Source organism: Bufo gargarizans, chromosome 2 (genome assembly GCF_014858855.1).
Source record: "Bufo gargarizans isolate SCDJY-AF-19 chromosome 2, ASM1485885v1, whole genome shotgun sequence".
Lineage (NCBI taxonomy): Eukaryota > Metazoa > Chordata > Amphibia > Anura > Bufonidae > Bufo > Bufo gargarizans.
Genome location: NC_058081.1, coordinates 389,309,883 through 389,326,417, shown reverse-complemented (window position 1 = coordinate 389,326,417; position 16,535 = coordinate 389,309,883). Strand labels below are relative to the sequence as shown.

Below are 16,535 nucleotides of genomic sequence, written 5' to 3'. Positions count from 1 at the left end.
TGGTCATGTGATTTATTCACATGACCTCTTACTTTTTTGCCTAAGGGTGCTGTACGTTTTTCAGCACTTGAGCTGACCAGCAACTGATTAAGCATCTGCTCAGAAAAGGATGCAGTAGCCTTAGACGTGGTCACGTGAGTAAACCACGTAATAACCCTTTTTTCGTTTTGTTTTTTCTTTGCTTGCAATGGAAACTGCAACTGCTGCACTGTGGTACATAGATAATGGATGAGCATCCGGGAGTTCGGATGACTTAAAAGCATGTTATAGGTTTACTCTGCCACAGAATGGACTGTTTGGTAATTTCAGAAATATTCTTCTGAAGTGCTCAACCCTCTGTCTTTCTGATGCAATGCCGCAAATCACTTACATAGACATGCACGTATAGTTGTTTTCTCTCCTGATTCTGTGACCTCCATGGGCTGATTAAGTGCATGATAGGCTCGGGGCTGTCTACCGAACTTGGGTCCCTCCCTCCATTTTAGTTTTAGTTTTTCAGTAGTGTCTCAGTAGACACAATAGCGCTACCTTACGCTTTGTAATAGAGGAGCATGCAGACAACTGTGAATAAAGATATTGGGGGAGATTTATCAAACTGCTGCAAAGTAGAATGGGCTTAGTTGCCCATAGCAACCAATCAAAATTCCACCTTTCATTTTTCACAGCTCGTTTGGGAAATGAAAGATTGAATTGGATTGGTTGCTATGGGCAACTAAGCCAGTTCTACTTTATACCAGTTTGAGAAATCTCCCCCATTGTTTGTAAGCAGGGACAAGAATTAAGGGAAACAAAGTCTTTTATGTTGGTAATCCCATCCACAGCAATCTCTGGAAGCATGAAAACAACTTTACCCCATAGACTTGGGCAAGATAATGAAAATGAAAAATGAGCTATGGGGGTGTCATCTTTCCGATTTGGGTATTTTTCTGTAATTTTTATAATCGTGAAAAACCCTTTTATTTTTGTGCAGGGGAATCGGAGCTTTTAGCACTATAAACATGGGTTAAGTAATTAATGAGCACAGAATGTTCAATCTCACAATAGCATGTTATTAAAGGTGGAGATTCACTTTAAAGGAGTATTCTGGTTGTTAAAAGTTAGCCCCCATACTGTGGATAGGGGATAACTATTACATGGGTGGGGTCCTACCTCTGGAACCCCCACAGATCACAAAAACAGTTACCCTGTACCCCTTGGAGTCCCCCAAAATAAACAGAGCTGCTTCATTCATCTCTATGGGAGTTCCAGAAATAGCAAAGCACCATACTCCGATGTCTCCAGACCTCTCATACAGATAAATGGATAGGCAGTGCATATGCTCAACCCGGCGCTCCATTCATTTCGGTGGGGCTACATGGAACCCATTCTTGTGATCAGTGTGGGTACCAGTGTTACCAAGGGGGCACCAAGACCCTTACCAATCTACAGCCCACAGGATAGGGGATAACTTTTAACAATCAGAATACCCCTTAAGGACACAGCCTTTTTACACCTTAGGACCAGGCCATTTTTTGCAAATCTGACCAGTGTCACTTTAAGTGCTGATAACTTTAAAACGCTTTGACTTATCCAGGCCGTTCTGACATTGTTTTTTCGTCACATATTGTACTTCATGACACTAGTAAAATTAAGTCAAAAAAATATTTTTTTTTGCACCAAAAAATACCTAATTTAACAAAAATTTAGAAAAATTAGCAAATTTCAAAGTTTGTTTCTCTACTTCTGTAATACATAGTAATACCCCCAAAAATTGTGATGACTTTACATTCCCCATATGTCTACTTCATGTGTGAATTATTTTGGGAATGATATTTTATTTTTTGGGGATGTTATAAGGTTTAGAAGCAAATCTTGAAATTTTTCTGAAATTTACAAAAACTAAATTTTTAGGGACCAGTTCAGCTCTTTGCGAGGCTTACATAATAGAAACCACCTACAAATGACCCCATCTAAGAAACTACACCCCTCAAGGTATTCAAAACTGATTTTACATATGTTGTTAACCCTTTAGGTGTTGCACAAGAGTTATTGGCAAATGGGGATGAAATTTGAGAATTTCATTTTTCTGTCTAATATTTCATTTTTACCCATTTTTTCCACTAACAAAGCAAGGGTTAACAGCCAAAAAAGACTATCTTTATTGCCCTGACTCTGCAGTTTACAGAAACACCCAATATGTGGCCGTAAACTACTGTACGGCCACACAGCGGGGCGTAGAGTGAAAGGTGCGCCGTATGGTTTTTGGAAGGTTGATTTTTATGGACTGGTTTATTTACACCATGTCCCATTTGAAGCCCCCTGATGCACCCCTGGAGTAGAAACTCCCTAAAAGTGACCCCATCTAAGAAACTACACCCCTCAAGGTATTCAAAACTGGTTTTACATACGTTGTTAACCCTTTAGGTGTTGCACAAGAGTTATTGGCAAATGGGGATGAAATTGGAAAATTTCATTTTTTTGCCTTATTTTCCATTTTAACCCATGTTTTCTACTAACAAAGCAAGGGTTAACAGCCAAACAAGACTGTATCTTTATTACCCTGACTCTGCCGTTTACAGAAACACCCAATATGTGGCCGTACACTACTGTACGGCCACACAGCGGGGCGTAGAGTGAAAGGTGCGCCGTTTGGTTTTTGGAGGGCTGATTTTTATGGACCGGTTTATTTACACCGTGTCCTGTTTCAACCCCCTTGATGCACCGATGCACCCCTGGAGTCGAAACTCCCTAAAAGTGACCCCATTTTGGAAACTAGGGGATAAGGTGTCATTTTTTGGGGGAGTATTTTTTTTGGTAAATATAATTTTTGGTTGCTCTATATTACATTTTTGTGAGGCAAGGTTACCAAAAATTGAAATTCTGATATTTCATCTCCATTTGCCATTAACTGTTGAACACCTAAAGGGTTAATAAAGTTTGTATAATCAGTTTTGAATACCTTGAGGGGTGTAGTTTCTTAGATGGGGTCAATTTTAGGGAGTTTTTACTCTAGGGGGGCATCAGGGGGGCTTCAAAAGGGATATGGTGTCAATAAAAAAGGCCATCAAAATCGGCCTTCCAGAAACCATGTCGGTCCTTTCCTTTTGCGGCCTCCCTTTTACGGATACAGCAGTTTACGACCACAAATGTGGCGTTTCTGTAAACTGCAGTATCGGGGTAATAAATTTTAACTTTTGTTTGGTTGTTAACCCTTGTTTTGTTACCGGAAAAAACGGACTGAAATGGAAAAGTGCCAAAAATAGCGGTTTTGGCACCGTTTTTTTTATTTTTTTTTGACCGTGTTAATCTGGGTAGTTAGGTCATGGGATATTGTTATAGAGGAGATTCTTACGGATGCGGCAATATCTAATAAGTCTACTTTTTTTTTTTTTACAATTATTTAGGTTTTTGACTTATCTTTTTTGATACAACATTTTTTTGGGGTATCTCTAAAGTCTAAGTGTCATTTTTTTAATTTTCTTTTAGCCAATTATCTTATATGGGGGCTCATTTTTTGTGGGATGAGCGGACGGTTTTATTGGCACTATTTTGGGGGCTATATGACTTTTTGATCGCTTGCTATTAAACTTTTTGTTTTGTAAGGTGACAAAAAAAAAATTTTCTTGCACCTATTTATTTATTTTTTTACAGTGTTAATCTGGGGGGTTGGGTCATGGGGTATTTTTATAGAGGAGATTCTTACGGACGCGGCGATACCTAATAAGTCTACTTTTTTTTTTACAATTATTTAGGTTTTAGACTATATTATCCTTTTTGATACCCTAAAAAAAAAATTGTATCTCTAAAGTCTAACCCTGGGTTCACACCTAAGCGTTCCTCAAACGCGCGTTTTACGCGCGTTTTTGTCGCGCGTTTTTATGCGCGTTTTTTTGTAATAGTAAACGCGCGTTTGACGCGCGTTTGTGTCATTGACTGCAGTGTCCTATGGCCACAAACGCGCGTCAAAACGCCCCAAAGAAGCTCAAGTACTTGTTTGAGCGTCGGGCGTTTTACAGCGCGTTCGTACGCGCTGTAAAACGCCCAGGTGTGAACCCTTCCCATAGGGAAGCATTGGTTTTCATGTCTTAAGCGTTTTACAGCGCGTTTGAACGCGCTGTAAAACGCTCAGGTGTGAACCCAGGGTTAGAGTCATTTTCTATATATTTTTTTTTATCTGATTATCTTATGTGGGAGCTCATTTTTTGCGGGATGAGATGACGGTTTTATTGGCACTAATTTGGGGGCTATATGACTTTTTGATCGCTTGCTATTTAAACTTTTTATTATGTAAGGTGACAAAAAAAAACTTTTTTTGCACCATTTTTTTTTTTTCTGGACCGTGTTAATCTGGGGGGTTAGGTCATGGGGCATTTTTATAGAGGAGATTATTACAGACGCGGCAATACCTATGTCTACTTTTAATAAATTATTTTAGTTTTTTGGGGAGTCTCAAGTCTGAGAACCATTTTTTTTTTTTATCCGATGTCAGTGCTAAATTGGGATATAAATTTAGTACTCCATGGAAGTGTGATACTCCCTGAAGCAACCGTCAATGCAGAGGCCCGGATGATCGGGGCATGTGTCGCACTGAGTAGTCGTGTCCTTCCGTATCCCCCTCCTGCGACACACTCTGCACTTTTGTTGGGTTCGTCCCTTCTTTCCAGTATGGGGGACCACACCTGGAAAGTGTTTGCCAGGGACGATCCGGGCGCCTACAGTTCCCGAGGTACTCCGGCCTGCTCTTTCCCGGTCCGAAAAGATCAGGGCCTTGAGGACTGCCTCATAGAACTGGAGGAATGTCCCTGTGCTGCCAGCGCTTCGGGATAGTACTAAAGAGTTGTACATGGCAACCTGTACCAAGTAGACCGCAACTTTTTTGTACCATGCCCGGGTTTTGCGCATGGCGTTATATGGCTTGAGGACTTGATCCGAGAGATCAACTCCTCCCACATACCGATTGTAGGCGACGATACAATCGGGCTTGAGGACCGTTGCCGCGGTACCTCGCACAGGGACAGGGGTGATGCCGTTACCATGAATTGTGGACAGCATAAGGACATCCCTCTTGTCCTTATACCTGACCAGCAACAGGTTTCCAGTGGTAAGGGCACAGGTCTCACCCCTGGGGATAGGTACCTGGAGGGGGTGGGCAGGGAGGCCGCGTTGATTTTTCCGCACGGTCCCACAAGCGGACGTGGATCTGGCGGCAAGGGACTGGAACAAGGGGATACTGGTATAAAATTTATCCCCGTACAAGTGGTAACCCTTATCCAGCAGTGGGTGCATAAGGTCCCACACAAGTTTCCCGGTAACACCCAGAGTGGGGGGACATTCTGGGGGTTGAATCCTGGAATCTCGCCCCTCGTATACACGAAATTTGTAAGTGTACTCTGAGGTACTCTCACAAATTTTGTATAGCTTCACGCCATACCTCGCCCGCTTGGAAGGCACATACTGGCGGAAAATGAGTCTCCCCTTGAACGCAATGAGAGACTCCTCAACCACGACCTCCCTTCCAGGTACATAGGCCTCCATGAATTTGGCCCCAAAGTGATCGATGACCGGCCGTATCTTATACAGACGGTCATGGGCAGGATCACCTCGGGGTGGACATGCTGCATTATCGGAATAATGCACACATTTCCGGATGGCCTCAAACCGGGAGCGTGTCATAACCGTACTGTAAAGTGGGGTCTGATGTAGGACGTCCCCACTCCAGTACAGCCTGGCACTGGGTTTCTTGACCAGGCCCATATGCAGCACGAGGCCCCAAAATGTCCTCATTTCGGCTGCACTGACCGGCGTCCAGCCACCGGGCCTGGCCAAAAAGGAGCCCTGGTGTTGAGCGACGAACTGTTGGGCGTACAGATTCGTCTGCTCCACCATCAGATTTACCAGTGGGTCACTGAAAAAAATGACAAAAAAAGTCATATTCAGTGTAGCCCACTGTGGAAATCTGGATTCCTGATTGGCCTACGAAATCAGGAATCACGGGCTCGTATCGCTCTGGGCTACACCAGACAAGTTCACCGGCAGGGTGCTCCGGTGGATTTAACTGGTGGGCTGGGAAACCAGTACGAGCCCCAGAGCGGCTCGTACTAGTGTGGGCCACAGGGTCCCTAACATGGCGCTCCCCTTGCTCCGCCTGGCGGCGTCTGCGCCGCCTTGGGGGCTCATCATCATCGCTAGATGATGAGGAGGATGCGGATGACAACAGGAATGTGGGGTCATCCTCATCCTCACTGGGACTCTCTGACTCGGAGGCAAGCTGGGCGTATGCCTCCTCGGCCGAGAACGTCCGGCGGGCAATAGGGGAGTGTGTGTCTGCGTGTATATGTGTGTAACTCTTTATTTGGTGTGCTTGTGTGAGGGGGCACGGGTGTTCACGAACTCACCCTAAAACTAACAGAAAAAATAAATAAACTAACTAAAAAAAGGGCAAAAAATGTGGGGAAAAAAAATTCAAAACTGCTGATCAACCGTCCGAAGTTGATCAGCGGTGGGGTGTGCGATGCGCTAACAGTGGCCGGAAGCTAAGTGCCGGCCACAGTCTACTCCTCCGCCCACCTGCTGCTGATTCCTATGGAAAATAACTGTCATTCAGCAGCAGGTGGGCGGGGACAGTCAGGAGCTCATAATATTCATGACTCATCATTATCAGCTGGAGCTTTTCAATACAAGATGTTGCAGATTGACTGGGTCAATTAAATAAAGTGACCCAGCATTTTGCTAAACGAATCAGTCACTTATTTATGTTGCCCTTAGTTAGGACACCATAAAACTGGTGACAGGTTCCCTTTAAGGTAAGTTTTCTTATGACATTTCATAAATAAAGCATCATATGTGTGACTTTCCTTCCAAAACCATCACACCTGTCTTTGCTTTTCTTTTTCAGGACTGTTGTGGCAATTGCAGTGACAGTGATGAGGAGCCAACTCGCCTATAGCCCTGATGGGACAGCATAAATGAACGAGTTTACACTTTTTTTGCACATTTATTGGCCCCCACTTTATTTGCAGAGTGACATTGCAACACGGTGCCCTCTATTGTTCCTCAATCATCTGCTAAAGAAACTGTTAAATATATTATTGTAATGTATAAATTAAGCTCTATAAATATAGGAATGTATATTTTCAATGTTTTTTGCCATCACCAGCTTCGATAACTCCTTTCTTTGCTGCAATAGGCCAAAGGACTGTTCAGGTCTCTCAGGATGGACTGGCTAGGGAAATCCCACAATGTCAATTGCTTTTATTTTGTACAAGAAAGTGTATTATTATTTTTTTTTACATATATAACTATGTAGAGCGGGATATGTAGGTTACTGAATGTGCCATTTTTCCTTTACACACTTGCAGAAGTGGTATATGATTGAAAAATTTGAAAAAGTCATATACTGGCCCGATGCCTGCAGAGCCCCTACTCCGGCATCAGTACAGTACTCCTGGGTCAGCATTTTCATATGTAGATACTAATCCACACGTCATCTCCATGACTATGGTCTCCATTTAAAACAATATTAACAACAGTGGACCAGAAGAACAGGAGATGTTGTAGACTTAATGAAGGTGTTGGGTCTCTACACTGTGCATTTTTAAATGTGATAAAGGGTCTTTCTTAAAGGTGTAAGTAATTTTTTTTCAAGGCTCAGAACAATGAATAATAATATGTCATGCCAAACCAATCCCCATTGCTCTTGTTACAATGCTTTCCTCTCCACCACCAAAGTGACTGCAGCAGTGATCCAATGCAGCCAGTGATTGGCTGATCTGTCCTTTCCTGTATGTTGAGAGGGACCTGGAAGCAGAGACTGATGGGAGACCGGAAGGCTTTGCAACAGGAGCAGCAGGGGATTGGTAAAGGAGAGTATGATTTTTTATTATGAGCCTTTAAAAAAATGCTTTCCTACAACTCCTTTCAATACAGTTTATTTTTTTTAGTGCTTTGTAAATTGCAGATGAAAGGTTGAGACCTTTGTACTCCAGTATATGATATGCACTCTTCAAGCAGTGTAAAGTGTCATTTTAATGTCAATAATTTATTGCTGTTTAGGGTCACACTGGGAATTATTGGAGCCAGATATTTCTCCACATATTGGGGAAGACATGAGAATTGTAGTCAATGCATTGTGCATTTCTGTTCAGGAAGTGATTTATTTATTAAGAATCCCATTTATATACAATACCTATGATATATACCGGTAATCAATGAAACCCACCACACCTCTTATTGTATGTATAGTTGTGAAGCACAAAGCATTTGTAGTCATGTCTTACCTATGGTCACACACCGTTAAAGGGAACCTGTCACCAGGATTTTGTGTATAGAGCTGAGGACATGGGCTGCTAGATGGCCGCTAGCACATCCGCAATACCCAGTCCCCATAGCTCTGTGCGCTTTTATTGTGTAAAAAAAATATATTTAATACATATATGCAAATTAACCTGAGATGATTCCTGTACATGAGATGAGTCAGGGAAAGGACTCCTCTCAGGTTAATTTGCATATGTATCAATTTTTTTTTTTACACAATAAAAGCACACAGAGCTATGGGGACTGGATATTGCGGATGTGCTAGCGGCCATCTAGTAACCCATGTCCTCAGATCTATACCCAAAATCCCTGTGACAGGTTCCCTTTAAAAGTCACCTCTCCAAGTGACTGGAGGGTTGCATGATCTGGAAGAACTTGAGTGCCTAACGCTTCTTGGTTACTTGTCATTCCAGCAGGCTGGAAGAAGGACCAGACTCGTAAGTGGCTAGAGCTGTTTAGTCTCTTGTTCCTGTTCTGGCTGTGTTTGTGTAATCTTTTACCACAGCACTTATTACCGCAGCACTGCTGCAATGTCACCAAATGCCTGAATTATTTTATCGTTTCTTTTATAACTTTGTTGAGTTTATATATTTTTGTTTTCTTACAAAAATTGTCTTGTGGTCTGTGTCTATTTGCGACTGAACAATAGCACAATGCTCAACCATGAATATTGCTGTACTACTTTGTAAATGCAGAATGAGAGAGCTTTGATTTTTACTATATTCTTTCCTTGTCTGAGATCTTCAGAACATCCTGTGTGTGCTAGCATTTCGCCATCTAGTGGTGAATTTCTTGAATACAACTTTTTTTTTTAACAAATGCAATCTTCTATGATTTATTAACTAAACTATCAAATAGAGATGAGCAAATGTAATATTTTTAAATTCGATCATGCTTCGTTTGTTGTTAAAAGGAGAATTGCGTTATGGATTCCGTTACCACGGACCATAATGCAATTCTATGACTGAATGCCTTTAGAGGCTTTCCGTTATTCATTCCGACATAACAGAAGTCTATGGCCTGCAAAATGGATCCGTCCCGTGTCCGTTATGCAGTCTGTCATAGAATTCCGTTATGGTCCATGGTAACGGAATCGATAACGCAATTCTGCTTTTACCACCAAACGAAGCGTGAATGAATTTCGTCACATTAAATTCACTCATCTCTACTGTCAAACTACACATCTCCTATAACAAAGGTGTGTATATCCAAAAAATCATTCATAATCCAAAGTTGTCGTAAAATAATATATTCTTTAATTAATCACCGTATTAAAAAACATAAAAAAAGAGCCCACACAACATTGGCAAAACAAACAAGTAAGGGATCGCTGGAAGAAGGCAAGCAACAATTATATACCACATGAAGAAAGGCTGACAACAAATATAGTAAGATCTGCTTATTACCAGAAAAATAGCCACAACTACAGATAAGTCTTGAGCATGAGCCAAAAAAGTATATCTACCATAACAGTGTCCCTTCGTCAGGGGACTGCTTTGGCTCATGCTTTGTCTTTCTTCATGTGGTATATAATAGTTGTCAGCCTTCTTCCAGTGGTCCGTCACTTGTTTGTTTCACCAATGTTGTGTTTTTTTATGTTTTTTTTTTTTTTTTTTTTTATACAGTGATTAAATAAAGAATATATAATTTAAGGCAGCTTTGGATTATGAATGATTTTTGCGTATACACACCTTTGTTATAGTTTTCCTAATACGTGTGGCCCTCATAGGTTGGTTAATATAGGTGTTCTACACTTTCAAACAAGCAAACCTCGTTCTCATCACAAATTCAAGAGCAAATACATCACCCTGCATAAACTCCATTAAAAAAAAATCTTTACTTTATTTATTTTTGCTCTTAAAAAAAAAAAAAATCATTCTGTCAGTGGACAAAAGATTGTACAATATGCTTCAATCTATTTTCAATCTCTTACAATTCATATTAAAGTGTTTGTCCCATCTGGACTTTCATGGTATAGCCACACCTTGTGCCACAAAGGTCTGAGAGGTGCTGCCCCACCCCCCATCTAGAGAATTGGTCCCTGTCTCCTGGACGATGAAACTTTCTCCGATTACTTCAGTGGGAATTCCCAACATAGCCAAGTAAGCATGCTTAACTATTTTCAGAATTTCTATAAATCTTAATGGAGACAACCACACATGCTTAGTATACCGCTCCATTCACATCTGCTACAAGACAGGGTCCCATTTCCGAAATAGGTGGGACCCACACCTGTCTATGCCATAAATGTACAGATGGTAATAACCCTTTAAAATGATTCTAAGGCTCTTTGCACACTGCATCTGAGCCTTTTTTTTGGAGGTATGCATCAAGAAGATTTCCCAATATATTTCTCCGACCAAAGTCTCCAACATATGCCACTTATAAGTATACAGTGGTATACATTGATCATAGGCTCCCATATTAAGTTTTTTTATTTGCAGGATGCTTGTACATTAAATGGAGCAGCCCGACTAAGACTAAAAGGACACTCTTCTGGCCTCTGTTGGGTAACTGGAGCACTATGGATACAATTTTATATATATGTTGGGAGCTTTTCCTGGCATATATGCCATATTGTAGGGCTTGAATGCAATCTGCACAGAGCCTAGCATCAATTCCTTAAAACCTCATTTGGTAATGACCCAGCTTCATTAAAATTGGCCAACATTAATAATTATTTAATAATCAGCACGTCTGATTCTGCATAGGTCAAGACATTTGCATCTAAAATTGTGCAACATTTTCTACATTTTTCTTCTCGTGGGTGAGAAAAATGTGCATTCTCAAGCTGTAAATGTACTTTTAAGCTAGTTTCACACTAGCGGTAAATTTTTCTAGTAGGCTGCTCCAGCAGACGAAACACCCTGTCGGCAGACTTCATATAGGTCAAGGCACTGCCAGGCCCTATTGTATATAATGTGACTCGGTGGGGATCCAGGCCTGTTTCCGGCTTTAGTGTCAGGATTTGTCCGAATCTTAGAAGCTTAGACTTAGTTATCAAAGGCAAGGTAAAAAAAATGCTAATTAGTGGATGGTGTAAAGGTAGAAAACGATATTCCAACATTTCCATTCATACCAAATTTACTAAACTGGGAACAATTCTTACCAGCTACCCTCTCATATATTTTAGCTGCAAATTATGGCCAATGGATTTTGTGAGGGAAAAAAAAATTGTAACCAAATTTTCTAGTTTTTCACTAGCATGCAGTAAGTCTCAGACACGGCTTTTTTTTTTTTTTTTTCAAAGGGAGATTGCTAAGAAAGTAATCCCCCAACTTCAAAAGCCAGTCCACAAATTCACTGATTAGTACTAGACTAAAATGTCGGCATTTACTTTAGCGCAGAAGATGGCAAGAGAGGTCATGGAAGTAAATAGGCATAATTCACTCCTGCAATGTGATGGGACTTGGATCAAATCTTCTTTAGCTGGTAAACATGGGGGCCATAACATACTTCTTCCTGAACCAGCTTAGGAGCAAATCTGAGGATTTGACTTTATTGGATAGGAAAAACATTGGGCCAGATTTATCATTAGCTCAAGTCAGAATAATGGAGTGAAAAAGTCGCAAATTTTTGCGCAATCGCTAAAACTGCGCAAAAATTTGCGACTTTTTTCTGTTCTGCACTATGCTTGCCAGTTTTCTGAAAGTGGGCGTGTTTTCTTATGTAAATTAATCTCTAGACAGATTTACTATTGAGACTATTAAAAAAGTCGCAAAAAATTGCGCAATTTCACTCCAGTGAGGACCATGCTTATCTTATGAGACTTTTTAATAGAACGTGCGACTTTTTCGTAAAGATGTGCGACTTTTGTAAAGCTGCTTACTGACGGATAAACTGCTACCGTCAAACCACATTTATTACAGTCTTAAAGAGCCGATCATAAATCTGACTTGGCTAAAACTGACTTTAGCCATATGTGAAAGTGGAGTGAGCTGTCAGTCATGATAAATCTGGCCCATTGTGTTTTTGAGGCAGATTTTTATAACATTATAAAGAAATAGGGAGTTGGAACTGATACCTAAAAAGGTATAAAAGATGCCCCCAGGAGAACACGTGTCTACAATATAAATTATCTGTCTACGCCATATCTTCCTCCTGTATTCAGTTCCTGTATTTGATTTCATATTTTTTTAAAAGGTTGAGCAAAATTAGAGAAACAAGTATGCTTTTCTTTTCTCAGAAACAGTGGCACTCTTGTCCATGGGCTGTACCTGCAATTATAGCTCATCCACACTGAAGTGAATGGGACTGGTTTGTAATAAGAGTCTCAGCCCATGGACAACCCTTTTAACCCCTTTTATATCTTTCAGTGGGATGCCAAACACAGTAACTGACTTTGCGGTAGCACTTTGGAAGGATTTTTTTTTAGCATTGAGCAGACTTTTTCATCAGCTTTTCGACTGATAGCAGCCGACTTGATATCTGCCGACGCTTCCCCAATGGCAGAAAAAGTAAGGGAAAAAGATTTGGATTTCAATATGCTCATTCCTGTCATGGCAATACTCTGTGCTAGCTGCTATCTGGAACTTGAAAGGGCGTTGCATCACTCGCCTAACTTCTTCCCAGGGCCGGCCGCCATACTCCTGTTTTGCAAGCTGCTAGGTCGCTTTCTGTTTGTGCATTAGTGTCTGGCAGGGGTTAATTCCCCTTTTTTGATCTGTGTTCAGCTGTTTGACTATTGAGCTCATTAGCCCTCCTAGTAGGCTTGCTATGCCCTGCAAAAGCGCAGTTTATGTACCAACTTCTGCCCGGATCCTGACTTTCTGCCTCCTAACCTAACCAGTTTGTGTTGACTGTACTCACCCTAATCTGCCTACCTTGACCTCTGTACTGTTCAAGGGATTTGCACATACTCTGCCTGCCCTGTCCTCTGCCTGTTTCATGACTAAATGTATTTCCTGAACCCCCTGGTGCTTGCCACCAATGTCTCTGACCCTAGTGGGTCAGCAGTCAACCATATAGAACTATTCCAAGAGTTGGCAGTGTGGAGGCTCCCCTGTGGTGAAGTCCAGATCCCTGTATAGGGGTTAAAGGGTGAAAACCAGGGGAGTGCCAGGATCACACCTTCAGGACTAGCCCAAAGTGAAACTTGCTGATTGGCACAATAAGTCCAAACTCGCTGCCCATAATAGTTCCATTTGTTCTCAGGGAGATAAACACCTGCCAGAGGTGTCTGGTTGTGGCTGTCCCCATTAACACATGCACGTAGGCATGGTTGGCAGAAAAAGCTGTTTAAGGGTGCTCCCACACTATATTACACTGCATGTATACTATATTCTATATTGAAACACGTGTAAGAGAACCTGTCACTGAAAAATGCAGTGCAGAATGTTATAGAGCAGAAGTAGCAGACTGATATATAGTTTTATGGGCTAAAAAGAAAACCTGTAATGTATAAATTTTATATCTCTGCTCTTTCTGAACTTAAGACCGCCCTGTGTACAGCTATCAGTGACTGTCAGTTATCTCTTTATACACACACACGCAATGCTATCAATCACTGATAACACCTCCCCGTGTACAGCTGAGCACAGAAAAAGCTGATATTTAACTTTATAAATTACACGTTTTACCAAATCTTTTCCCATAAAACTATATCTCAATCTTCTCAGCTTGTTTTAATGGCAACTCATCATGAAATGTTACTATTATGTTTACCATTTGTATAGGTAGCATTTTAATTATTGCACATAAAGCTGTTGTACATGAAGGATTTCCTAACAGTTTCCTATGTTTCACAAACTGTCAGTATGTGCATTGCCCAGATTTTGAGGAAATGAAAAAGTGGACTTGTACTTGGACATCATTGCAGCTAGAGATGAGCGAATTTCATATTTTGATATTCGTTCAGGCTTTGTTTACTGGTAAAAGATGATTTGCTTTATGGATTCAGTTACGACGGCCCATAACACAAGTCTTTGACGGAATGCCTATAAAGGCATTCAGTCATAATAGAAGTCTATGGGCTGTAAAACTGATCCGTCCTGTTTCCGTTATGCAGGGTCCTGCATGCCTTCATAGAATTGCGTTATCGTCCGTGGTAACGGAATCCATAACGCTATTCACCTTTTACCAGTAAACGAATTTCATAACCCGGAATTCGCTCATCTCTAATTTCAGCGTTTATATGCAGCAGTGCTCAGTTCAGTAACCACCTTATCTAGGGAAGGCAGATATTATATACAGAACACGTTGGATATTTCTCAGACATTTTTAATTTCAGCAGGAAGTTTGGTGGCATTGGCTGGATCTTAAAAGCAATCAACTGCAAATCTGTTCTTTCTTTTAAACCTTCATAAAATTCTTTGTCTTGTACATAATTAATAATACTCAAACTATATTGTATTATAGCCCCAATATGCTTTGAGAAAGGCATTGGGAATATTAAAATAATGTATTTGGATATTTATCATGAATTAATTTAATCAATACATCTTCTGAAAAACTATTCTAACATTTTGCTAACCTAATTTGGCAAGCTACTTTAAACTATGTTCATTTTACAGTACATGAGTAGACTTCTCAGGGACTCCTATTATATTTAAAAATAGTTTCCATTATGTGATAACCTCTTAGGACCTGCTTCTTTCATAAAAATGGGGGTATCTTAATCTGATGCATAGTTATTTGTGTCAGGCCTAAAGGGGCCATAAACATGTCATTTGAACCCACAGATTTCAATGGGATTTGCTAATTATCTAACCTACATGAGGGTCCTCCGACAGTGAAGTTCAGCATGCCCAATGGGAGATGGGGAGATTACTTCCAAGATGTTGGCATTGGCTCATTCCTTCTCCCAATTTAAAATCCTTATGTATGACCAAATTGGGAATTAAACATTTGTCCAACAGCTCTTAAAAGGCATCTGTGTTGGTCCCATGTTCATTAGTGCCTGCATTGCTGAGAAAAATTATGTTTTACTATGTGTAAATGAGGCTCTAGGAGCAACAGGGGCGTTGCCATACACCTGGAGGCTCTGATCTCTCTGCAACTGCTCTGCACTTTGGCAGGGCCATGTGTGATGATGTTTTGCCTAATACATAAATAATTACCTAATTAAACCGAAAAAGGAAACTGAAATCCAGTGGGATTGAAATTCCAGAGTCTTTGCACTTGCATGTTCCTCTAAGCATAGCAATTAAACACAAAACAACTAAAAGTTCTGGAACCTTACAGCTGTAACAAGGTCCTATGCTCCATGAGATTGTTTGTTGTATTTTTTTGGACGGACACAGCAAGTTGTCTGTTTACGGCATACATATTAGGACATCATCCACAACTCCCTCCTCCATCAGACAAAACTCCATCAGTCCTCCTCCCTCAGCCCAAACTCCCTCCTCAGCAGTGGCGTAGCGTGAGTAGCCAGCACCTGGGGCAAGCCAAGTATTTTTCTCAAAATAATGTAATAGATGTCACCTGCAGTCCTATGTAACACCACAGATAACACAGTGATAACTCTGAGAACAGATAATGTAGTAGATGGGTTTGAGGCCCCAGAATTCAGAACACACACAGTGCGACCTGAAGTCTGGGGCCAGGCTGAGGCAGTGTGGGACAAATTCTATATACCCCCTACCCTACCGTGAAACAGATATTTGGATGGACATTACATACATTGCTATGAAATATACAGGAGAATACAGCACCATACCTGTTACATCCAGTGACCTCTCCTGTGATGTAGACTTTCCTCAACGTCCTCATTCGGAGATAGGACCATCATGACACCTTCTTTCAGCCGCGTCTCGTCTCTGCAAATTTTCGCAGAAAATGTTTTAGATTCCTCACTTTACTATCATCCTCAGATAACAGACCTCCCTTTCCCCTGTAGTGCCTATAAGTATAATGCTCTCTGTATAATTATAATATATAATGGCCCCCTCTGTATTATTATTATAATGACCACCTCTGTAGTATTATAGCAATAATTATGGCCCCCTTCAGCCCCTCCAGCATAGAGTCCCGTGTAAGATACAATACACCCCCTGCCTTTAGTCCTTCTTGCAAACAGTCCCATATAAAATACATCACTATCCCTTCAGCTCCTCCAGCATACAGTCCCATGTAAGATACAACCCCCAGAGGATGCCATCTGCCCATCTCTCCTGTCCATATACCAGGCCTACCAGTATTACCCCTTCAAATACCGCCTGGTCACCCCACACCTAACAGTCTGAGTCACTTGTCTCCGTGAGTGTTAGGTGGGGTGACCAGGCAGGCAGGTGGTATATCAAGGG

The 16,535-nt window shown here is 41.1% G+C and overlaps 1 protein-coding gene across 1 annotated transcript in view; it reads left to right on the top strand.

Annotated features, from left to right (window-relative positions):
* The window catches only part of GRK6 (G protein-coupled receptor kinase 6), an 80,763-nt gene extending 72,434 nt beyond the window's left edge, over nucleotides 1–8,329 (top strand). The window contains exon 16 of the mRNA XM_044277743.1: nucleotides 6,875–8,329. Within this exon, the coding sequence (XP_044133678.1) occupies nucleotides 6,875–6,925 (51 nt within the window). The 3' untranslated portion in view covers nucleotides 6,926–8,329. The remainder of the gene's footprint in view (nucleotides 1–6,874) is intronic.
* Nucleotides 8,330–16,535: the final 8,206 nt, after the last annotated feature.